Source organism: Oryzias latipes, chromosome 5 (genome assembly GCF_002234675.1).
Source record: "Oryzias latipes chromosome 5, ASM223467v1".
Lineage (NCBI taxonomy): Eukaryota > Metazoa > Chordata > Actinopteri > Beloniformes > Adrianichthyidae > Oryzias > Oryzias latipes.
The window spans coordinates 10008931-10035321 of record NC_019863.2 but is presented as its reverse complement, the minus strand read 5'-3'; the positions used below and the strand labels follow the sequence as shown (position 1 = coordinate 10035321).

Genomic DNA, 26391 nt, shown 5'->3' with positions numbered 1-26391 from the left:
GACATAAAACCAGTCTCTGGACCCAAACAAGATCCAACATATCCTTTTTTTTTAATTTCATTTAAATACTCTAAAACTCTGAAGCAAGTTTTCATCATAGTCCAGCCTGGCCACCAGCCCAACCCACTGTCAACGTCCAAAGTGTTGTAAATGCCACAGTTTCCCCACAAAAATGGAAGCGAGAAGCATTTCTGGCCGTTGCACAAAAGAGATGTTGCCACTGCTTCATGAAAGAACTTCCACCTTAACTTCTGAAAAGACCACATAACTGTTAGAGGTCACTCAACAGACGGAGGACCTAAATGCACCAAATACCAAAAGAACAATCGCTTCCAGAAGCCATTTGTAGTAACACTAATGTTTTCTTTACTATTAGAAATACATAAATACCTTTTTTGTAAAGATTTGTACTAATTGACTTGTGGAATAAAGTAAGCATCTCCTAAAGTCTGTTTAGAGGAAACGTGTTCTGCATGTCTCCATGAGCAAAAGCTTTTATATCTTTACAGATCAGCCTGTGTTATCTCTGAGAATCTTTTGGCTCAGTGCTTTCTTCCTGTAACAAAGAATTTTGCTCTTTTGTTTCAAAACAAAGATGTGACCTCAATGGCTCTGTCTCCATCGTCACTACCGGTACTTTTTTTTGCATGGCTTCAACTCTCTTGATAGACTGCAAAGCCCCACCGGCTCATGGCAAGAGAATATGTTACCTGATACAAAGATACAGAGCATTTAACACCATTTTGAAACCAATTCATGGTACAGGGGCTTCAACAGAAAAAGGAATCGATGCTTCCTAAACCTGTTGAGCAAGTTTAACACATCTGAAGGTGTGTCAAACAAAGCCATTTGTTCACCTCTGAAGGGTGTGAGATCAATTTATGAGAGTTTACTGGCCAATAGCATGAAACAGATCTGCAATTGGAGTGTCTAACATCAAATACATGTTTACTCTTTGGTTTATTGGTTCATTTGAAGCAATCAAAACAAACAGACAAATATGACATAGATGTATCAATCCGAATTAAGATGTTAAGTCATTAATTGATTGGAAAAGAAGATTACCACAGTGGTGAAGTGGTTAGCGCTCTTGCCTTACAGCAAGAAGGCCCCTGGTTCAAGTCCCTGCTGGGGGACCTGTAACAGACCACTAATGTGGGACCTTTCTGTGTGGAGCTTGTGTGTTTTACCCCGTGCATGGGTTTTCTCCAGGGACTCTGGCTTCCTCCCACCGTTCAAAAACATGCTTCATAGGTTAATTGGTTACTCTAAATTTGTGGCCCTGCGACAGACTGACAACCTGTCCAGGATGTTCCCTGCCTTCACCTACGGAATAGGCTCCTGTGTTCCCAAAAGGGACAAAACGTTTAGAAGATGAATAAAGAACTGCACATGTATGTATTCATGTTTACACATAAAGATCTGTATCCACACAGACATGTAGATCATAAATAGACATATTAGCCCTCACATAGACTGATTGACATTGTAGGGACTGGCTAACCAACCCCACCCCTTCCATGGTTTTGTGTTTGGTGCAGTGTTTATTTCTTTTATTTTAACTAAAATTGTCCTAAAATTGCTAGAGATTGGAGCTTCAGGAAGTACCGCATTTAAAACCCCCCACTAAATGTTGAAACAACTTCTTGCTAGGGTTGCTATGTTTTGTTTTTGTGCATCTTGGTTTGCTGCAGTTTCATAAGAACTGTGTTTTCTTCCTGTTTTTCCTTCCCATGTTCTGTCGGGCGAATCATTAAACGCTACCTTTTGGATTCCCTCTCTGAGTAATACAGGCTTTCTCCAGATTTCTTACTGTTGGATCTCTGGACAATCATCAGTTTGCCATGGTCCATCAGAGCTTTGAGTTTTGTTTTGTGAAATGTTTAAAGTTCTTTGCTTTGTTTGACCGCTTGATTGCTAGAAAGGCTCAATTGAGGTTTGATTTGAGATCTCCTTTCCCTTTGTTGTAAAAGAAAAGCTGGTTTCATCCCACAAAACTTTTTAATTATAGATATTTATTCATCCAGGGTAAGTGAATACATATCCAGTTCCGAAATTTCCACAATTCCTTGAAAAACATGACAAAAATACTCTTTTGGCATAAAACCAGCTCAACCACTATTGCAAAACACTTTTCAAAATTCAGAAAATATCACTTTTATATACAACACATTTTACTTTCTGTATTTCACATCTGATGTCCCCCCGCCCCCTAATAGGCAACACAAAAACATGGAGGACCACTTTACTGTGAAGATTCTCATAAGCTCTGGCTCTGCTGCTGGTTTTACGCTGAAATTACTGGCTTTAACAGGGGCTGATAAATGAACATGTGAGCTCTTTTCACGAAGCCAAAATAGGTCATGGCCAACCTCAAAGTGATGAGGATCAAAGCCTCCGATTTTGACCATGAAAAGCAGAAATGACCCATGACTGGCCCCACGGGTCTCAGCTGACCAAACGTCGTTTCTATTTTGACTTGGTCATAATACAAAAAGTCATAGGAGGTGTGTCACAGTCATCCTTCTCGCACTGTTTGATTTCCATTTCTTTCAACATCCATCCCAACATGTCAGCGCTTTCATTTATGAGTACCAGTAATGTGTCGTAGGAGACTGGTTAAAGCCTTTCAGTTTCAGAAAGTTCACAGTTTTAAACTTTCCTCTCTTTTATGAGATGGTTCTTGCTGCACCTGGATTTGGAAAACAATGCATCCTTTCTTGGGACTGCAGCTTTGCCTTTGAAGATTAGCTTTCTTTGAAATGTAACCCGAGGTCCTTTCATTTCCCTGGATTCTTCCCTCTGCACACAAACAGCAGAATATGGAAGCCAACATTTTATTTTCAGCTCAGAAGACAAATTGTGAGAAGAAAAGCTTTACGTTCTACATTGAGATGTCGCTTAACATAGTTAAATGCTTTCTCAGCCTAAGTTCATGGGTACATTTGGTTGTGTTTGACATTGAAACCATCCTTGCTCCTGCTGCTTTCGGGGTCAAGATAACTGTCGGTCCTTGAGGTTTCCAGGAATCTTGTCATTTGTTGGCCTCGCTATTCCAGCCACTCTGATATGTGAAGAGACCATGTGCTGGCATGCTCAATTACACAGATATTAAAAGGTGCCATCATGAAAACATGAAGGCTTCTGCGTCACTCATGTTACAGTCAAAACCTCCAGAAATAAAAATAAAAAACATTGAAACCAAATGAAAAAATAAAAACCTCCAGATTCCCAGCATATCAGAATGCCAGATATTTAGAGGTAAAATACAGTCAGGAATTTAGAAAATTATTCTAATGTTTAATTTTTGTTCTCAGTTGTGTTTACTTTTTTCTTTTTTTCAGTGCAGTTCATAACAAAAGGGCTTTTTGGAGATCTTCCATTACTAAGTGTAACAGAAAAAACTTTATCAGCATTCAAGAAAGGAAGAAAGCTCACAAACAGTCAAATTGCTCATTTATGGGCCAAAGCTAAGATTTTATTGAAGGAGACATCTTTCATCCTATTACAGTTTATAAATTATTATAAAGCAACAACAGAACATAAAATCATTAATAAACTCTACATTTTTACTGAAAATGTACAATAACAGACTTTGAGACAAGTCATGAAAAAAGGTTTTTGAATGTTTAACTTGAATTTTTAAATCAAGAGAAATGCATCATGGGAAAAAAAGAGCTTTTACTAGTGTTTCAAAACTTCGAGTAAAACTCTTTCAGTGGTCCCTAAACTTTTTTAGGCCACGATCCGGTTCAATGTCAGACAATATTTTCACGAACCGGTCCCAACGGGTTTAATATTTTTCAAGCTTCCGGTCTCTGAAAAACCTATTTTTCAAATTAAAATGTTACTACAAGAAACATTAAAAGAAACACACACAAAAAACAGTAGTTGAATGTTTTTTTTTTACATATGACAAAGATTCAATGGAATAAAATTGTTGAATTGAAAACCCAACCAAGTCTCAGATCATCTTTCATCTTTTCATTTATCGCACTGTATTTTGTAAAATGTTTGCGGCTTGTTTAAATTCAAACTTTGATGAATAGAGCAAACATGAAATGACACAACCGTCTAAATATAATAATAAACATGAATCCACTGAGCCTGCAACTACTTCATCTGCATATGTAAAATATTCAAAAGTCAGTGGCTGCATTCGGGGCAGGCGAGCAGTTTCTGGTACGTGGGAACAGCTGTATCAAAAAATCCATATTTGGAGGAAAATTTTGTTTTTGTTTTATTTTATTTTTCTTTAAAGTCTAAAATTCTTCTTCGGTTTCCTAACTTAGTCTTTTCTCCCCAAAAAACTTTCCAAGTTGCCAACTTTTCGTCACATGACTTTAAGCAACTACTTAAAGCCATGTGACGCGTCAGACAAGAAGGATGTGGTGAACAGAATCTGGTAGTTTTCGAAAATAAAATTTCCTTTAGTACCAAAAAGAAAACAAAACAGAAATAACTGAAGTTATTGTGTGCATTTTCTTATCCGTCAGCGGCCCGGTACAAAGTGGCCCATGGTCCGGTACCAGTCAGCGGCCCGTTGGTTGGGCACCACTGATTTAGACGATCCTGTTATAGATTACTGTCAGACTGATCAGTTTAAATGCAGAAAAAGGAGAAATGGCAATTTCACAATTGCTTTTGTTGTCATTTAATAAAATGTATCTCATGAGACAGTACAGCTGCTGCTACTCAATGTCAGGATTAAAATGAGAGAAAATTCAGAAAAGACGATGCCTTCCAGGGCGTATTATAGACGATTGTACTGCTTTTTCTTGGAAATGACAACAGGCAGGTTCTCGCTGGGAAGATAGTAGGTTTATGCCAATTAAATTACCTAAATTCTCCTTCAGCTTCCTCCTTTATTACAGTATTACTGAAAACCTGAGCATAATTTTAAAGCAAAGACTTCCTTTCTCTGTCGTTACTGAATGAGTTAAGTCAAGGCCGCGCTGACTGTCTCTGTGCGCACTATAAATTATTTATCAGCTGCAGACATTTCCTGCTTGACTCAGGAGAGCATGAGATTAAACAGAAACACATATGCTCCTGCCTGCAAAATGATCATCGCCATGACAACACTCTTGGAGCAGTGTTGTTGATCCTGCTCTTTCTTTAAACAAAAGCCTTGTTTAAAAGTGCAACATGAGACATAGGTTGCTTCAGTTTCAAAACACTGCTAAGTGGAAGACGGAGAGCAAAATGTAGCAGACGGTGTGCGTAACATTACAACGTGACAAACTGGTCAGGCTCAGATCTCGTCAGATGGGCTTTCCCCTTCTGGCCTTCAAACCTGCTGTCTTTGGTTACAAATGCCCCCTTTAACTGTCAAAACCACAACAGAGATGCAGAAAATAGAGAAATATGTATGTGAAGATTCTAAGTCCAGTCCAGTTGGATCAATTGTTCAAACTACTAGACGTATCGCTGTTCATTTGAGTTGTTTTTCAGTTTAGTTCTTCAGCTTAAAGCTTAAAGTACTACGTAAGTACTTAAACTACTACGTACATTTTGCGCATTTTCGATTTTCGACGGGTTTTCCTGTGAATTGAGTTGAGGACACGCAGTTTATGCAGTTTATGTAGTTTAAACCGAATTATTACGTAAATCTTAAGTAACTGTGGGATGCATACACAAATTCCACGTATGTCCATGTATGTCCAACGGACTTTTCATGCATGCACAACGGATGTATAACTTTTATATCCCATATACGGCGCACATATCACATTAAAACTACGGAATTGACGCACAAGTCGTGACCATGTTCTACGTTGATTTGTGTTCTTTGCGTGGTTTATTTGTACTTCTTCCATGGTTTTAACGTGGTTCATTTGTGAAACATCAATGTCAATTTCACATACAGACCACAACGTCTCTCACTTTTTCAACGCACATTCACGTTTATGAGCGTAGTGGCTGTTAAGCACTGAAACGTCTTCTAGATGAATCTTTGAAGCCCAATTGCTCTAAAGAGCAGAATCCTGTGATAACAGAACCTGGACGACTGAGAAACTGCACAGACACATTGAGCTTTGTTTAAACCTGTTGCAACACTTGGAAAAAATGTGACTCAGAATTTGCAGTAAATGATTGCGGGCTCAAGGAAACCAGCGTGTAAAAGCAGCATACCAAAGGACATTCCTTCCTTTTTCACGGCCTTATGGAAACTTTCAGCTTCCTGCAAAGATTCAGCCTTTTCTTTTGTCTCTTTGTTTGTAAGACACGTTTTACAGCTAGATATTCATCGTTTTTTTCTAATAACAAGCTTTTAATTGACAAAGGATTATGTATTATGTTGTTTTACATGTTTCATTTTGGAGGGAAAGAAGTTTCCTCTGAGTTCAGCGTGCTCGCTGGATGTGTGCATGACACCAAGGGCTGATGAGGAGGATAACACTCACTCTTGATAATGTTAGGAATTCCTTTTCCTCCTTGCGGGCCAACCCATACAACACTCTTCCTGTAGGCCTGCTGATAAAAAGAAGTCCTTCTCTGGGAGAAAATGTCACTTTACTTACAGCTTGAAAAAAGTGATGAAGCATACACTATCCCTTTTGTAATCAATAAAACCTTTTTAGGAGATAGTTCATGGTGTATAGAAGGTACTGCGATAACACTGTGGGAGAAAGGGCATCACAAACTCCTGGACTTTGTTTCTACACTGCATCTTACTGTTAATAGGCTCTCTAGAAATTTCTACTTCAAGCAGATAAAAGGTTTTGGAAAGATGCCAGAGGCGTGTTTAACGTTTTAGCCTCGTGCACAAAGATTATCCTCTTTTTATGTCTTAATTATCCTGCAGTGACTTCCATTTATGTCGCTGTGAATAAAACTACTAGACGCCCTATCTTTGTTGTAACAGTGTTTTGACCTAACGTTTGTGAAGGGAAGAGAAGGAAAAGGCGTTAGCCTCGATCAGAGGAAGAGACCCACAATAAAAGAACAAAAAGTTAAAGACAACAAAATAAGAAGTTAAACTCTGGCACAGCCAGAATCTACAGATCTGATGAACCTGTAAGTAAACACAGCAGCAGAAAAGTACACACGGAAACAGTGTTCAATTTATTATTACTTTTTTGTCCAGGACATTGTTGCCAGGTGTAAAAGTAAAAGCTTTCTTTACATTTTTTGCACTAGAAAGACTAAATTTATTTTATTGTGGCTCCACACGTTGTGTACAAGTAGTTTAATGATAGTTTCTGACAATACAATATATATTTTAGAGCTTAAGACTTGACTTTGACTCGTCAACAAAGATTTGAGACTTGGCATAAAGAAGTCTTAAATGCAAAGACCCAATGAACATGAGCATCTCTGAGTGGCAGAGATTGAGAAACGTCATCAGAAGTTTGTCTATAGGCACACAATCACCCTGAGCAAACACGGTTCAAATAGAATGGCAAAAGGGAAATTATTTCAGCAGAATGAGTTGAAAAAAACATCGTCATCAGTAGTCCAAGGTTAACAGGTCAAGAGATAATCACAGAAGCTTCTAGCTCCTTATGGAAACTCAATCCTGCAGTTGGAGAGCAAAGTCCTGGAGGCCGAATCAAGAGAAGCAAAATAAAAATAAAAGTTAATGTGTGGAGATTTTGTTCTAGATTTTAAATCAGCAGGTTAGCAGGTCAAACTGGATCACATTTTATCTATTCTTGATTTCAAAGGAGATATGAAATAAGTCAGACTTGCTTAAGAGCACATTCCAATGGCCTTCAAAGTAAAGCACAGAAGAAACAAAGATAAAGCACATTAAACCCTGAGATAATATTTAAAATAAAAGCAAAATTATAACTCAAATACGATAGTTTCAAGATTCATTTATTTTGTCATTGTCAGTGAAAACAACAACAACAGTCATTCAGTTCAATTTACCAAATAAATACCCTAAAAATTAATTAATACCAAAGTGCAGCATCAGTATAAAAAGGACGTTACACAAAAACAGGCAGTTTTGGGACCTTACTGCATGAAGGGTTTGATGTTTTTACAGCTTAACTGACCTTTCATGGCTACATGGACACACCAAATGAATTTGCTAGATCGGCATGATTGCGACATTCCCATTCTAAAGAAAACAGTGTGCTTTTCTGCTGTGCTGATTTGCATTGCTCTGACGTATGATGTGGAGATGACGCTGCCCTTTTTCTCTACAACTTTCCCACACTTTCTGTGTGAAGAACAACTGGGTGTCCGATTGCAGGGCTGTGTTTAAAATGAAAAAGTTCCTGGACTGGATCAAACTTTGAAATGGGTTTTATGACACGGTAGTGAATTAAACAACAACAAAAACGGTTATGTTTTGGTCTTTTTTACCCTGAATGCAAAACTGAACTGAAGGACATTTTCTTATTTGCTGGATGAAGTGGGAAAAGGAACTGAAATCTTTACACTTGGTCAGCCTTCCTGCTGATACTCATGCGAGCATGTCAGGCTGAAATGGCTCATTGAAGTCCCAGCTTGTACTCTAACCATCAAAACACATGAACATGTGTTGAAATCTGTGTTACATTTCCCTATTATATACATTTTTCTTATGTGAGAATGAAAAGCTTTTGGAGGAAATGTCCCCCCTCCTTGGGGTCATGTTCCAAAGTCAGAGTCATGTCTTTTTGAGTTGCTCCATCCTGCTGTGGGTTTTCCACTGAACTGACGTGACCAAAAAGCCATTTTATGCTGCTTCTGCTGCTGCGGTTTGTCTGTCAAACAGATATTTTTATGTCTTCAGGTTTTTTTTTAATTTTATTTTAGGGGAGTTGGAACTGCTAAAGGGGAGTGAAAAAGATACGTCAGGAAAACTCGCGGATGCAACAGGCTGCCATGTGCTGTGCCATTATGTAATGAACTTGATGTTGTAGATTCTATTTCTTTCCTAGTAGTGATATTACATAACCAGTTAAGAGAAAGCATTCCTGAAAATAATTAAGGAGGAACTTGATGGAAGATTGACTGCTGCTGAGAACAAACATGCAATGTAGATTTTTTTTCCTTGCAGCTTGATTTCGCTTTGTGCTCTCAATCCCACAAATGAGATTTTTTGAAGCGCAACATTTTCTACAAATTGCATCCAGTGTTCATATATTGTAAATGTATGATTGCACTAAACAAAAAAATTATAAAACTTTGTCTCTGACTAACTTTAAATGTTTCTTGACCTGAAAAATCCCCCTTTTTGTCCACTGGTCTGCAAAGACACACCTTGTGTAAGCTACAAACAATGCAACTCTGCAGGACTTAGCACGCAATCAGGGCTGTCAGTCGATTGTTTTTCTACTCTTTTCCTCATTCACATTTTGTTTCTAAAAATAAACCCCACTTTTCTTGAGCTCTGTGGCGAAAAATGCATCTGAATTTAAACCAAAACACTTCCTTCTTCAAGGTTGTTGGAGAGTTTTAAAGCTGTTTAAGAGGAAGTGCTGTGAAAGGAGGCCATTTTAATTTACGTTTTTTATTTCTGCAAAAAAACAATTCAGTTGCCATGCCCAAAAACAAGAGTTGTACCTTTGCAAAAAGAAGCAGACATGAAGAGCTAACATGGTTTTAATGAAAAGTTTAAAGAAGTAAGACAAATACAGAAGCAGAATCAGAGTTTGTGGTTATAAAAAAATGCTGCAACATCCTTATTTCAAGAGATTGTTTTCTTTTTCAACGTTAAATTTTTGTTCTGATTTCATTTTTTCCTACACACGTTTGTTAAACACACCTTCTTACAAATTGATCGTTCTAACATTTTGCAAAAAGAAAATTCTACCTTTCAGAAAGCGACTTAATCCTTGTTTTATCCTAGACACTTTAACATTGGGAGTTGGGTCATCTAGACCCACTAGACAGTGCAGTGAACCTTTTTTCTTCAATGATTTGTGATCTTCACTGGTTTCCATGGATTACATGAAATCCTCTTCACCTTTATCCACCTTTGTCATGGTAGGGAGAACACGTCAATGTAAGGGTGGGGTCATCTAAGATAGCACAAAGGTTAACATGATTTAAAATTTCACATCTTTCTAAATGATATTTGCTGAAGGAGATTTCCAAACATCTTCACATCTTGTTCAAGCTGAATGTGCTCCAAGGCTTAAATAATATTTTTTCTGTGCCACAAAACACACAAAAAGTAAAGAATAATTTAAACAATTTAAAGTAGGTACACTTAATCAACCCTTTAAGATCAGTTTTACCAATGTCAAAGCTTTTATTTTTGCTAAGAACTCAGTTTTGATGCTCAACTCTCTTTTCTATTAACATGTTGAGGTTTTATCCCCTTACAAATATGACTATTTAACCCATTTTTAAAATGCAATATAAAAACATTAGAAAAATTGAAAACTTTTAATCACACTTGTGAATTAAACTAGACTAAATTGCCAGTTCCTTCCCAATTGGGGTCGTGGGCATCTCCAACACAGTGTGGGAGATGATTTCCATAACTTACGCACACACAAAAAAAGCTAAGAATGGAAGAACAACTCCCACTGATAATAACAACAAAACATTTTTTCTTACTGGAAAGGAAGGGAGTCTGTGGATAAGTGAGTCCTATTTTCAGTTAAATGTATCTTTGTGTCGTGTTGACTTTTTGATTTACGGCCTTTAAGTGGTAGATATTTAACCTTTTGTGTGTTTGTGCATGTACACGTGTGTGGTGTGTTCGTTTGCGACTCAATAGTGTCCATGTTCTACTAGTATATAAGGAAGGAATTCAGATTATTTTCTAACCACTTCCTTCTCAAAATGTTTCACATTTGCTGGGAAATGTATGAAAGAACTGACAGGAAGTGATTGAGTTTTAAAAATTAACCTTTGAGTGTGTGTCGTTTAGATTACATTCACATCTTTAATGGGACCGTTCTATTGTTAAATAATTAAATACTTTTTTCCCTTTGAAGACAAATAAAGATGAAAACCCAAACAAGACGGAAATCATGAGATTGATAAGAAGAGATCTTTGACTAACATGCAGTAGAGTTCATAAGGAAATGAGTGAATATTCTGAAATAGATGGTAGTGTAGTTTGTATGATTTGTGTCAATCCCAAATCAAAGTGAGTTTTAAAGCTTTTCCTGTGGTGTTTGCATCTTAAACAAACACATGTCTGCTTAAAGCACATGACATGATATACCATGGAAACAACAGGATTCCAGTAAGAAATACCACACAAATGTGGATTAAATACGTTGTTGGTGGTGCATGACTAGCTCCTATTATTGGTGAAACTGGCCACATGGGGATTTTGGTAAAGTCAGGTCAAAATTGTAAAGGTCAACAGATGTGGTCATCCATGGAATGACGCACTTATTCCCAGTCTACAATGTCTGGGAATCATACCTATTTCAGTTTTCGCCATTTATTTTTTTCTTTAATCAATTCCTTTTTTTTAGACATAAACATAATTAATATTATCATTAAAACAGTCAGGAAGGGCATCCGGCGTAAAACATTGCCAAATCTACCATGCGACTCGTTCGCTGTGGCGACCCCTGATGGGAGAAGCCGAAAGTGGAAGAAGATTAAAACAGTAATATGCTTCAGTTGCATTATCTGGGTACCATGTCATACCAAGTGCTGCAGGGAAGTAATAGTTTTTTGTAAGACTTAATGAATAAATGAATGAATGAATGAATGAATGAATGAATGAATGAATGAATGAATGAATGAATGAATGAATGAATGAATGAATGAATGAATGAATGAATGAATGAACAATGAAGCTTTATTTGTCATATGCAGAATCAACATTGGTTAACAATGCAATGTACTTTCCCCTCATCTGAGCAGAATCAATTTAAAATGTTATAAGACATCCGTTGATTTTCTTCTACCTCAAGGTTTTATATGTCCAAGATGTGAACTGTTCAACCATAATTTTGGTAAAAGATTTGGCAGTCCAATTTTTGGTTGTGTCAAAATAAAAGGCCAATTACGACTTTAACATATGTAGTGAGCATTTACTTGTGAGTATTATCAATACTTTTTCACATAAAAAGCCAAATTATTTTTTTTAGACATTTTTATGTAGGGCCACTTTCAATTGTTCAGAAAAACACTACGGCCATCTGCTGCCCCCTGTTGACATGTACGGGTAACTGCACTTCCGTTCACTGACTGTGCGTAAAAACATTCGTCATAGGTTATTTGCGCTTGAGTATCTGTTTAAATTTTCTAGTCCTACTAGTTAAATTTTTTGGCGTTATTTTCAGGAATACAGAAGATCATTTTCGGATTGGTGGTCCCTTTAAGTACTGTGACGTCAGCTCAGCGCCCAATAGCGGCGCGTAAACTCAACTTTACAGTTTGTTGTCACAACTGCTAGCTAAGTTTAAGCTAACACCAGCAAACTGTTGCGCTAACAAGACGCCTTTGTTGATATTTATCAAACGTAGGCTTTTTTTGTCAGATACGAGTGACTCACACAATATATTTTTTTATTTGTCATAAAGAAAATGACTTCCGCTTTGGTGAGTTTAGTAATTTGTTTTTCCGGTTCAGCTGCAGTGAGTGACATAAGATTATTACAGATTCTTTTATCTTGGAAAAATTATTTAAATTAAATAATTATGTCACATTCATAATGATTAATTTGGTAGTCTTACTGGTGCTCGGTATGTAAAATGCCGTATTTAGCACAATATTTAACGGAATGGGATGTAATTTAAGGACGAAAAAGATTTAAAACAAATTTTTACGAGAGAAGTAAAAATCAAAATGTCTCGAAAGTCATCAAATACAATCTTACTAACTTTTACTTAACACTGCACCATAATAAAATGCTGCTTTAGAATTATTCAATGCCTTTTTCGACAATTTTATCAATTTTAATAAGGACTTTATATTTCAGTGATGTGACAGTTTTTCAACTTTGAGAATCCCATAAATATTAGTTAATAACTTCTAATTACCATGCATGATTCTAATATAATCTGCACACATTTACAGTGTACCTCAGGATGTAAACAAGAACAAAACATTCAATACTTCAGTGATATTGGTGAAATTCATCTGTCTCATGTGCTAACTTTAGTTTTTGTCAAGGAAAACGTGCATAAATAATTGTTTATCAAATCATCATCATGTTTTGTTATTATAAAAGCATTTAGATTATTTTAAAGACCCATTCCAGTGAAGATTTTGTTTTTAATTGTGTGGCAATTTTCTGATGATGTAGAGAAAATTAAGCGTAACATTGCTTGCCAAACTGTACAGCTAGATGGCTCTGATATCGCTTGCCATTTTTGTTGCACCACTAATACCTGGGGGGTATTCCAGAAAGCAGGTTATGCTAGCTCCCACGATAAGTTTGAGGCTAAGGAAGTTGATAACCTCAGCTTTTGGTTCCAGAAATGGAGGTATGTTTCAGGGTAGGTCAAGTTACCATGGCAACTCATGCTCTGAACATAACCTGGTCTGGAGCAGGTTTAGTTGAAGCTTAGTTTGTTTTCAGAGAGGTGAAGCAGCATGGCGTGTCCATTTAAAGATGACTTAGTGGATGAAAAAGCTCAGATAATACTTTTTCCACCATGAGAGGGTGATAAGACCACATATGGATGTTGGAAAGATAAACTTTTTTACTTTGATCTAACTTAATTATTTGCTTCAGTTAAGATAAATCATTTTTTTTGTTAGGTCACCTTAAAAATAACACGTAGTTTTCAGACAATTATTTTCCTTTCGTTTAAATTAATTCAATTAAGTAGGTGTAACTTTGGTGCTGCCGTTAGATCGGCACCGCAAGGGATTCTGGGATATTATTCCCTTTGCCTGTCTGGGCGGATTTGGGTTTAAGTGTGGGTTTTTTACAAAATGTGTTTAGTTGTATAGCTGTTTTACTGTGTTTCACCGTGTTTTGCCGAGCTATTTTGTCCTACTATGCTAACGTCTCTGCACCATGAGTGAGAGTAAGGGAGAGGATGATGAGTTTATATAGCACCCCTACCTCCTAATGATGTTATGACAGTGACGGAAAATTCTTTAATGAATTTTTGCACTCCGTGCATTTTTTTTCCGTTCTTTTTATTGTTATAAAAATGAGCATATCTGCCGGCTCAAACTTAGACATGTGTAATTTCAAGAAATATAAGTAATTAAGATGGAAAAAAGATTAATGGAGTAATGTGACATTTAGTTAGATAAATACGTAAATTTGAGTTGTATAAACAATTATTGAGTTTGAATTAATTTAACTAAATTATTTAAATTATTTTCAGCCATGTTACTTTTTTGATGGACTTGTAATTTTTTTCCGCCGTCATTAAAATCTCAGACTCCGTCTCACTTAAGTACAGCGCTTTCTTTTTTTTTTCACCACGCGTTTCCATGGTGACTCCAGAAATCGGCGATCTATTGAGAATGTCTTTATGTACCGTGCGTTAACCCAGGGTTACCAAGTCGAGCGTAATTACGCCAACTCATATCCGGTCTTTTCGAACCGACATACCCAGAGTAAGCAAGTTCAGGCGGATTTCAGCCAGAGTTCAGGCTTAAAGTCAGGCTAGTTTAAACATGCTTCCTGGAATACCCCCCAGGGGGTATTCCAAAAAGCAGGTTATGCTAGCTCCCACGGTAATTTTGAGGCTAAGGAAGTTGATAACCTCAGCTTTTGGTTCCAAAAATGGAGGTATGTTTCAGGGTATGTCAAGTTGCCATAGCAACTCATGCTCTGAACATAACCTGGTCTGGAGCAGGTTTAGTTGAAGGTTAGTTTTTTTTCAGAGAGGTGAAGCAGCATGGCGTGTCCATTTGAAGATGATTTAGTGGATGAAGAAGCTCAGATATTACTTTTTCCACCGTGAGAGGGTAATAAGACCACGCATGGATGTTGGAAAGAGAAACTTTTATACTTTGATCTAACTTAATTACTTGCTTCAGTTAAAATAAATCATTTTTTTTAGTTAAGTCAGCTTAAAAATAACTCGTAGTTATCAGACAGTTATTTTACTTTCATTCAAATTAATTCAATTAAGTAGGCGTAACTTTGGTGCTGCTGTTAGCTCGGCACCGCAAGGAATTGTGGGATACCATTCCCTTTGCCTGTCTAGTTGGATTGTGGTTTAAGTGTGGGTTATTGATCAAATGTGTTTCGTTGTTTAACTGTTTCACTGTGTTTTGCCTAGTTATTTTATCCTGTTATGTTTAATTCTTTCTGCACCATGAGTGAGAGGGAGGGAGAGGGTAATGAGGTTATTTAGCACCCCTGCTGCTGTGTGTTGTGGTTAAAGTTAAAGTCAGACTCATGTTAACTGGACTCATGTTTTATATTGTAAGTCCACACTGTATCATTCATTTCAATGTCATAAAAATGAGAATATCTGCAGCCTCAAACTTAGACATATGAGAGGTCAAGAAGTACAATAGATTAAGATGGAAAAAGTTAGATTAATATGTAAATTTGAGTTGTATAAACAATTATTGAGTTGGACAGGCATAAGAAATTGGGTAGAGTAAATTAGAGTGGGTAGAGTAATTGTTTTTTGTTTAAACGTGCCTTCTGGAATACCCCTCAGGTGGGGGGCTGTAAGCTAGTGGGAAAGGTGTGTAAACAGATGGATGATGGGAACTGTCAGAAGGCTTACTCCATGCCATCAGCCCTGCCCACAATTCTAACTAACTCCTGACGTTCTGCAGAAACTACGTCCTAGTAAACAACACAGGTTTCTTTATTTTGGCTTAAAACTGCATAATCATAATTAAAAGACCACTGGGAACGCTTTTACAATACATAAAAAATGATTAGAGCGCGTCTTTAGATCTTTTTCAAAGCTCTTTAATCTATTTTACAACATTGCCATTATTTGAGGGCTTTCTTTTTCTAAATTAGAATACACTTTAACTTGAGTTATTATTTTCTTTTGTTGCTATGTTACATTGCACATCACATAGATTTAAAGTTTAGTGAGCATCACTAATGCCTTTTACCTTTCAAGAGGAACTTGTATTTTGCATTTAAAATCAATATATCAGGATAAATGTCCTGTAAAATGTCATACTATTAGTAAGGTCATCAGTTTTGTGACCTTAATGAGAGGTCATCTTACTTGAGGATTTAAGGTACATTTTTTTTAAATATCAAAATAAACCAAAGTCTTTGCAAAACTGTCTCATAAGGGGAATGAGGGGAGGACTGCTAGAAAATGTTATTAAAACCAAGTTAAAGGTAAAAACTAGGGTACAGCAAAAAACAACCAACTTCGATGACAGTATTTTATTTACACATATTGGCATTTTGAGTGATAATTGCAATTTGAAACGTACAAAAACGTGGAGAAGCGTCATGTGTAAATATAAAGCACGTGCCAGTTGAAATGTCATGGGTTTTTCGGAGTTGCTCCGTCATGTCACGCATCAGCTGTCGACACCATATTTGTCAAAGTGTCTCATAATTACACCGAGCTCCAGCTCCACAGTTCCCATGGCCTCGGTCTGCAGTCGGTATCTGTCCGCTCCGCTGTAGATGAGGTCCGGACTGCGGAGTTGTGGACCTCCGCCGACAAACATTTGGGTGATCTGTTCCTGCCAGGAACCGAGCGGCCTCCACGTCACACACTCTATCCGGTGGGTTCCGGGGCTGCACGGGACGTGGCAGTATCCGTATCCGTACAGCTGGCAGCGCCCGAACGAGTCCTGGTGCCACACTTGGAGGTGTAGCTTCGGCCAACCTTGCAGTCCTTTAGTTGCGAACTGTAGATCGATTGGGTGACTCCAGTAGGCCATATTACCCGTTTGGGGGATGTCCACTTGGGTCTGGCCCTCCTTCAGCCCAGAGAGAAGCCGCCATGCTCCTCCAGTATGAACTCCCCATTTGCAAAATAGACTATTTTGCGGAAAGCCTCTGGCCCCGAGGATTTGTCCTATAATATGCAGCTCTGCCATGTTACAACAGCCTTCTTTGACCAAAACATACGACTACAAAAAAGGCTCCTCCACCCTTCGCCAGTAGTTGCTAGCTTAGCGGCTAGCAACAGCCGCCGCACACGTCTCCCTGGCAACACAAACCGGTTTGCCGTCAGCGCTAAGATTTAACCCTCCTTTCTGACTGTCAGGCACAGCTCTCTGCTTAATGTGATTCCGTTTCTTACAAAGCAAGATAATAGGAAACCACTGGCGGGAAACTCGTGTGTCCCGTTACTAACCAGATTTTATTTTGGGGTAAATAGTCGGTGAAGGACAATAATTAACCACAATATTATACATTTGTATCCTGAAAAACTATACTCAGGGTTAAAGTTTCATGGTGTCTTGTTTTCATTTTTGTTCTAACTTTAAAAAGTAAACTTATACCTGCTCATTTCAAATACATTTTTTTAAATTGCCTTTGTCTGCATGTGTGTGTTTTAATTTGTATCAAACTGGAGGAGGTTACAGTGCCTCATATCAGAACACAGGAAAGAATAAAAGGAAATAGCCCCTTCAGTGGCTCTACTTTGTAGTACTCTGCAATGGTGGTGATATAGTTCTTTGCATTTATCAGCGAATACATTGCTATGTCATAATTTACGACATATAATCATAATAAATGTAACCATGACCATTTTTCTATTGTGATCAAGAGTGCAAAACAACATAGGTCTTTTGTGTACATATATATTTTATGCATTCTTAATGATTTTGATTGTTTTGTTGATTTTATTTAATTGTCCTAATGTGTTGGCTCACCCAAAAACACTTTTGATGCTTGAACCTATAGCAACAAACTTTTATTGGTTTTTTCAGGTTATTAAATACATTTTTTTCCTTGGGCTGATTTGGTTTTCTCTCTTTTTCTTTCAAATAGTCTGATCCCACCCTTGAGAGGCATTTCAAGGGTCACAGGGGTGCAGTGACGAGCGTAGATTTCAGTTGCAATATGAAACAGATTGGTGGGTATCTTCTCCTTGATTTTCCTAATTGCCAAAGTGTTTTTACGTTCAGCAAAGTCATTTTCTTTCTTGTCTGTGTTTTTTATTCTCTCAGCCACAGGTTCTGTGGACTCATGTGTAATGATCTGGAACATGAAACCTCAGATGCGAGCTTATCGCTTTGAGGGCCACAAAGACGCAGTCACGTCTGTGCAGTTTTCTCCATCGGGTCACATGGTCGCTTCGGCCTCCAGAGACAAGACTGTACGTCTTTGGGTTCCCAGCATGTAGGTTTTTTTTTCAATTTGTCATTTTGTTTACCGTTACTTTGTTTATCCTTCATAACAATAATGCCTCATCAGAGTAACAAAGCTGAAATCACTGAATGCCACTCATCATTTTTAAGTCAAAACTGGTCAAACCCACTGAGTTTTGTTTGATTTTCATTTGTGGTGATGTGTGTGCTTACAGAAAGGCGGACTCAACAGAGTTCAGGGCTCACACCGCCGCTGTGCGTTGTGTTAACTTTTCTGACGATGGACAGACTCTGGTAACAGCATCTAACGATAAGACCATCAAAGTGTGGACCGTTCACAGGCAGAAGTTTCTCTTCTCCTTCAACCAGCATGTCAACTGGGTTCGTTGTGCCAAGTAAGAGACACACTGCAGATGGATCTCTCATAAATGAAAGTATCGTGACACTTAATATTGGCAGCAAGGCATGACATAAAAAAGTGCCAGCATTCAGTCATCTAAACCTAAAGGCCGTATCACACTGCCACTATGTACATTTGGCAGATTTTCCACGTATGACATTTCGGTCTTTGGTGATACCTGTGTGATATACATCATTCATGTGTTTCTAGCATTCATCCTTTGTCGATAAGCGCAGGTGTCCGTCGAGGGTTTCGGCGGGTCTTTACGTGAATTCGGTTTAAAGGTGTTCCAAATTTTTTACCCAGTTTATGTGTATTTTAAGTAGTTCATACGCAATTATTACAAATCTTTTATTCATATTTGTGGCTTTCCATCACCGTTTCATGTACTACTTTACATGCATGTAATAGCGATGTATTACTTTTATATCATGTATACGGCGCACATATCATGTTCAAATTACGCAATCGACACACAAATCATTAATGAAATACATATAAACAGCGCAATAATCATGCATGGTTCATGTTCTACATAGATTTGCGTGTTTTTTTGCATGGTTTATTGATATTTCTACTTCTTAAAGTGGTTCTTTCATGATACATCTGTGAAAATTCCATGAAAAGACCCCAACTTTTCACACTTTTTCCACGTATATTCACTTATGACCAATTTTCTTTTGTGCAATATGAAAAAAATGTACATAGTGGCCGGGTGACACTGCCTTTAGTTGCAACTAACCTTACTATTTCTACATAACTAACAGACACTTTTGGGTTGTTATGAGCATTTCGTGATCTGTATTGAATTTAACTCAATATGATGGACCTTCTAAAGTTGCAGAACCTATTAAAGCCGGCCCTCCTACCTCGCCGCCCCCATTACCCCCTTTCTCTCACTATCTGAGCAGTAACCCTTATGCCTCTGCCAGCCTGGTTAGAGCTTCATGTGACAAATTCATGAAATAAATCCTTTTTTTATGCTAGCTTTTTGTGTTGACTTTAACTCTATAGCAGCCATTTATGTTTTGGCCGCCTTTGTAAATTTCAGGAGAATTGTAAAAACTAACTTTTGGATTTCCTTGGCAACGGACGTTTTTTGTTAACCTCGCCCACATTTCTAATATTTCTAATGTTAAATCATTTCATTCAGCTTGAGCCAGAAAGCAATGTGATCCCGGCAGTCCAGGACTGCTGTGGGGCATCATTGAAATATTGACATATTATAAACACGTTTTGTTTACATTATAAAAAAAATATTCTAATTCTAATTATTTTTATTTTACTGGTTTAATTACAGATAATTATTGATGCTCTATTTTAAGCCTGCACAATATACCGCAAATTTATCGTTATCGCAATATCCAGCTCTGCAATATGCATATCGCAAAAGACGGCGAATATCGCAATAAATCGCAAATCCAAAATGTGTTAAAACAATCTTCTAGCAGCTTGAAGCATTTAACAAATCAAATAAATCCCTTTATGCTTTGACCAATCAGATGGACGCCTTCCCATTGTTGACCAATCAGATGGAGGCCTATTATGTTAGATGTTTGTCCCCCATGTCGATGAGCAATGAGTTATATCACTAGAGGAGACACGCCCGCTTTAGAAGCCTGGCCGACGGTGGCGGAGCGCGACGCCATCTTGGTGAGGTCGACGACGCCCACATGACATTGATTTCTATTGATTTTAGTGGTGTCCAAGTAGTTTTTATAAACTGTATATATTTTTAGATTTAAATATATTTATACATATATATAAATATATTACATTTTATGTATATAATATATATATATACATCATTTGTTGTTGTTAAAGAAGAGAAACAGTATGCCTTAAAAGCTCAAACTTGAATGAAAATGCATTGTTGCAGGACTTCTTACAAATAAAAAAATTATCAGAAAGAATTTTTAAAATTAATTTCTAAACATTTAGAAGTTTTAGACCTCTTTGACATGTAATTTAAATTATTTAGAAAAACCCAACAATAAGTCAATAATAATAAAAATAATAATAATAATAATAATAAATCAATAGTAAGTCAATACAAACAATAAATAACAATAAATAAATAATAATAAAAATAATGATATTATTATTATTATTATTATTATTATTATTATTATTATTATTATTATTATTATTATTATTATTATTATTATTATTATTATTAATAATAATAATAATAATAATAATAATAATAATAATAATAATAATAATAATAATAATAATAATATTCAAAAGAAGTCCAAAAGTGAACATCAGATTTACCCTAAAAAAAACAGTCTGGCCTCTCATCAAAATCTGTTTCCACAAATGTTTTGAACAGCCAGACTGTGTTGCTAGTTGGTACCACATTGATCCATCTGGGTTAACTCTTTTAATAGCCAAGGCCCACTTTTTCCCTAAGTCTGAATCCATTGGATACCTGCAAGAAAAGTTCAGTCACTGAGTCAGAAATGTATAAATCTATATTACTATAATAGCCTAGTATGCTGTATACAGGTTTAGCAAAATAAAATGTACATTTATATTGACAGCAAAATAAATGTACATCATGCAGCATGTTGATAACAGCCCTGCAGCATCATGAATGTCAACATGCGTTCTATTCATGAAGCCCCTGCAGCCTTAAAAGAAAAAAAATTAAAATACTTACCTGTGAAATGATACACCTACCTCCTTCATGGACTGATGTATCTGATTTTGGCAGTTGAAACCCACACAATGAACTGGCATTTTGCAAAAAAATGTGTTCACATGCATGCACTGCAGCAGTGACTTGACCTCACCAAGATGGCGGTGCTCTCCTCCCATGAGGAACCACGTGATGTCTCCTCTAGTGATATAACTCATTGTCGATGAGGGTCATTTGGAGTACAGTAAACCCTTGTTTTTCGCGGGGGTTACGTTCCAGAAAGAACCCGTGATAGGCAAAATCCGTGAAGTAGAAACCTCTATTTTTTTTAACAATTATTATACAATTAAATACTCTATTATACATTGAAAAGAAAGAACAAACCATTTTACAGGCTCAAGCAATTGTTTCACAAATCAAAGTACTTTAAAAACGTTTATTTTTCAACAAATAACTTCTGTACTGTACTGTCAAATAATAATTTGAAACATGCTGTAAACAGAAGGCTTCAAATCGCGGAGATACGCCCCGCCCACCGCGACCCGAAAGTAATTAAATTAAACGGGAGAAAATTTAAAATGATCCTGAAAAAAATACAAAGTACAAACGGACAAATAGTGGCTCAGGTGTATTTCAATGCTCTTCAGTCTGAGAAACTGCAGTGTTTTCTCCTTCTCAAGCCCGCGGTGCAGCTGTGTGTGTTTGTTCGGGAGAAGAACATAGTGATTGACAGTTGGTGTTGCTCTTTTTCTATGGGTTTTAGAGAAACTTGAAATTGCAAGATGATTTGCATGTACGTAATTTGGAAAGCTGATTTACGTACGTGTACATATTAAACTGCAACATTATTGACGCACAGGTAGAGAAGAAGCAATACAACACAATGCACGATGCAAATCCGTGAAAAGTAAACCGCGTTATAGCAAGGGATCACTGTATAATTTTTAAACTGTTGCAATGAAATGGGAATGATATTTCTGTTTATTTTTCTGTTTGTTTATTTACCGCAAATTTATCGTTATCGCAATATCGATCACTAATATCGCATATCGCAAGTTTTCCTCATATCGTGCAGCCCTACTCTATTTGGTATTGAGTTAACAAAAAGCTCTCACATCAGTGCGGTTACGCTTTCTGATTATCAGTTATTGAGATGCATTTAACATCCTGATTGGTACAAACCCCTTCAAACTTAGACTGTTTTCTGGCTCAGTTTTGCTTGTTGCAGAGTTTTTTTCCACAGAATTGTAAAATCTGAAACGTTTTTTTTTTTACTGCTTTTGTCTTGATCCTTTCAAGCTGAAACAGCTAAAACATATTTTTCCCTGGTTTCTGATCTGAATTTTTGGTGCAGATTTTCTCCAGATGATCGTTTGATTGTATCATGCAGCGATGATAAGACGATAAAACTGTGGGACAAAAACAGCAGAGAGTGCATCCAATCTTTCTTTGAACATGCTGGGTGAGTATTTAGGAGACTGTTGTAGAAGCATTGAGTATCTTCCTCTTCAGTTTTATTAATCACTCAGTAAGATATTATCGGATCTTCATTTAAAGAAATTGAAAATACTGACAGCTATAAAGTGTCAATTTTTTCATTAAAAATACGTTGCTGTAAAGTTTCAAAATTTACCACAAAGATATTAAACAGATGTCTTCTAAAATGATTTTTCTGCATTTAAATAATAAAAAATAGTTGTGCCAGATGTGTTCCAGGAGTTTTGAGGACTCTGTTATTCCCTCCCCAGTTATGCAAACCATGTCGACTTTCACCCCAGTGGAACGTGCATTGCTGCAGCGAGTACTGACAGCTCTGTGAAGCTGTGGGACATCAGAACCAATAAGATGCTTCAGCATTACCAAGGTAATGGCCCATCCTTACCATGTCTTATGAAGGGGTGAAAACACAATTTGCATCCAGTTTTTAATGCAGTATTGAATACAAATACACAATTATTGTGCAGAAAATCAAAGTTTCTTGGATGGAAAAGAAAAAAATACATATATTTTGTTCCAAAAGGAGGAGGAGTTAGTACAAAGTGAGATAAATGTTAATAGAAGGCTGTGACTTCCTTGGCTCTGTTTACCTTTATGAATGGGGGATTAGAAGGAGCATGAATGCAACAAAATGGATCGGAATACTTTTAGTTTGCAATTAAAAACAGAGGATTCTCACAAGAAGCTATTTGAGCCCGAGTCACACTAAAGTTTCGCTCCTGCAACAGTGGCCTTACGTTGTAACCCTTGTGCTATCCTAGGCACTTTACCATTGGGAGTTGGGTCATCTAGACCCACTAGACAGTGCAGTGAACCTTTTTTCTTCAATGATTTGTGATCTTCACTGGTGTCCATGGATTACATGAAATCTTTCCACATTTATCCACCTTTGTCATGGTAGGGAGAACACGTCAATGTGAGGGTGGGGTCATCTAAGGGTTAAACAGAGAGCAAAGGTTTCTGGCTCAAAACCTTAAACTCTGGAAAATTGCTGAAAATAGCTGACATGCATAAATCAATCGACCACATGATTCAGATTGCCTCTGGCAAACAATGAAACATAGAAACCCCTTAACTTTTATTATTTGATAATTCAGGTTGTAGAAGTTTGTATTTTTTCTCAGCTTTAATCACATCCCTACACAAATGTGCCAGCAGGGGGAGCCATTGCATCATCAATGTTTTGACCGTTTTTGGAAATCTGAGAAAATTTGAAGATGAGTGAAGCTACAAGCTGTTGCTAAGGAGTTTCAAAATAAAATGTTTCCCATTATTTCTTTTAGATATTTTTTTTGTTGTGTTTATCAGTGACAGGCTTTAATTAGGCTGTTCGTGGTCAATTCATTTTTTTCAAAGTTCAGACTGTATTTTTGTATAGATTTTAAAATATGAAGAATTTCATGATTTTTAATAGATTTTTATTTTTAATTGGTTTGTCGTCTGATTTTGTTTTTTATTTTTGTATGTGCCTTTGCCATTCAAATGTAAAAATTTGATTTAATTTGATTTAATTATTAGCAAAGTCATTGGAAAATAGATGTGATGTTTATGAGTTCATCTTTAGGTTTTTGTATACTTGAACATTTAATTTTTTTTAATTTGATGTCTGAGACTATGAAAATAAACATTTTATACTGAATAGGTCTCTCAATATGACAGAAAAGTCCAAACATCCCATAATAAGCTTTTATTTTCACTCTTTTTTTTTTATTTCCTAGAAGAATTGTAGAATTTCACTCGTGTGTTTTTCTTTTTTCTGTAGTCCACAGTGGTGCGGTGAATAGTTTGTCTTTCCATCCTGCTGGTAACTTCCTCATCACGACGTCCAGCGATTCTACAGTGAAAATATTGGATCTTTTGGAGGGAAAGCTACTGTACACGCTGCACGGACATCAGGTAGAAAAAAAATCAAAACACTGAAGATCTTTTCACAGTGTGAGTCAGGACAGGTCATGCCTGCTCCAGTGAAGAGTGCATAGAGGATTGGGTGTGGACAGTCATTCACTTTGCCTCTCTTTGTGTTTAGCATCTGATGTGTGTTTATGTGTGAGTGTGAGCATCTAATGCCTTTTTTTTCTTTTGTATGTGGTATATTTTAATACTTGGCTGCTGAGCTAGCAGCCCACTCATGGTGACTCATCCCAGGACTGTTGGAAGGAAACACAACAGTGTTCCTGCCCCCGTTCCACTGGATCCTCTCTTTCTTCTCACTTCTGTCTAGTTTTTTTTCTGTCTTTTTTATACCATCTTTCCATGTCCAAAAAGATTCTTATTTTCCTTCTTCCATCTTGGATCGGATCCTTCCTCCTGTCTTTGCCCCACATTTGATGTAGTCATGCTCTGGCTGGGTGGCAGACTGGCTGTTTCTGTCTGTTTGAACAGCTGATGGACTGGCTTGCTGGCTTGTTGTGGAAACTGGTGGCTTGCCAGTACCACACACGGTTCCTCTGTTTAACCATCTACCTGCACCAGTGGGTTGTTTTTTTTCTCTTCATCCCCTTTCTTCACTCCAGCCGCTTCCTGAGTTGGATCTATGTTTGGCATAGGACAAAAAAAGCCCCATTTTGTCACGCGTTGTTTCTCACCTCCGTATTAGTCATCTCCTATACTTTCTCACTTTGTGTTGTTGTTCCTTTTGGCTCTGTTATGACATTTCCAATCTGTTGGTGCTGGGACCACTTGGAGTGCTAATTGTGTGTCCTGCCGCATTGCTCGGGATTCGAGGGAACCCCATCTGCTCTGTGTTGTGTGTAGGTTAAGGTGTTTATGTTTTGTGTGAATGTGTTATGCTGTGAAAAGGCAAAAGCACACAAATCTGTACATTGATTAAAATTGAATCCTAATGGTTTTGGCATTAGCGTGTGTTTACATCGTTTTAAGATCATCCGTCTGAATTATTTCCGTTTCATTGGCTGACTTTAATTCACAATCAGTATTTTTCTCTGTTTACATATATATTTACACTCATTTTTCTACTGTCTTTTCAGTTTAGTACTTAGCTTTTATTCATAGATTGATGTTTCATTAGAAACTTACTCCGGTGAAAATCATGTTCTTGTGGCATTTTTCTGATGACGGAGGACATATAGTAAGAAAACTAAGCTTAAAATTTCATTTCTGAGAACCTCTTAAGAAAAATTGTTGTGAATCAGGAGTAGACAAAAAAATGCAGTTTGAAAAACAGCTTATTTGTGACAGAAAATATGCTGAGCGGGCCACAGGCTCCCTCCTGTCCTCTCTAAGGAGCAGGGAGGAGAACAGGAACAAAAGTCCCATCCACAATTCAGAGGCGAATTTCTGATGCTGCTGTACAAAAAACTATGTCCTTGAAAATGACACAGGTTTTTTGAACATTCATTCATCTTCTAACCGGGGTGATGGGGCTGCTGGAGCCTATCCCGACCACTTGTGGGCGAAGGCAGGGGACATCCTTTACAGGTATCCAGTCTGTCGCAGGGCCACAATCACACACTTATGCACACTTATGGACAATTTAGAGTGACCAATTAACCTATGAAGCATGTTTTTGGACGGTCGGAGGAAGCTGGAGTCCCTGGGAGAAAACCCACACATGCACGGGGAGAACATGCAAACCTCACACAGAAAGGTCCCCCATTGATGTTCTTTTTCGACTTGAACCAGGGGCCTTCTTCTTGTAAGGCAAGACCGCTAACCGCTGCGCCACCGTGCAGCCAGCAAAAACAAAAACCCCAATATTCAAAATTATACACCTTGATTTAGAAAAGTGTGTTAACCATTACGA

The 26391-nt window shown here is 37.3% G+C and overlaps 2 protein-coding genes across 4 annotated transcripts in view; one reads left to right on the top strand and one right to left on the bottom strand.

The window, feature by feature from the left end:
* The first annotated feature begins 12107 nt into the window (after positions 1-12107).
* Positions 12108-26391, top strand: part of poc1a (POC1 centriolar protein A) — a 50380-nt gene continuing 36096 nt past the window's right edge. Inside the window, exons 1-7 of one of the 3 annotated variants that reach the window (XM_011474855.3) lie at positions 12108-12130; positions 17768-17852; positions 17947-18118; positions 18303-18482; positions 22486-22593; positions 22880-22995; positions 24391-24524. In XM_011474855.3, coding sequence (XP_011473157.1) covers positions 17840-17852; positions 17947-18118; positions 18303-18482; positions 22486-22593; positions 22880-22995; positions 24391-24524 — 723 coding nt within the window. In that variant the 5' untranslated portion in view covers positions 12108-12130; positions 17768-17839. The other 2 variants (XM_020703157.2, XM_011474854.3) reach the window with 2 other exon arrangements.
* b9d2 (B9 domain containing 2) lies at positions 16184-17032 on the bottom strand. Its single transcript, XM_004068664.4, has one exon. The coding sequence runs from the start codon at positions 16864-16866 to the stop codon at positions 16339-16341; it is 528 nt and encodes a 175-aa protein (XP_004068712.1). The 5' UTR covers positions 16867-17032; the 3' UTR covers positions 16184-16338.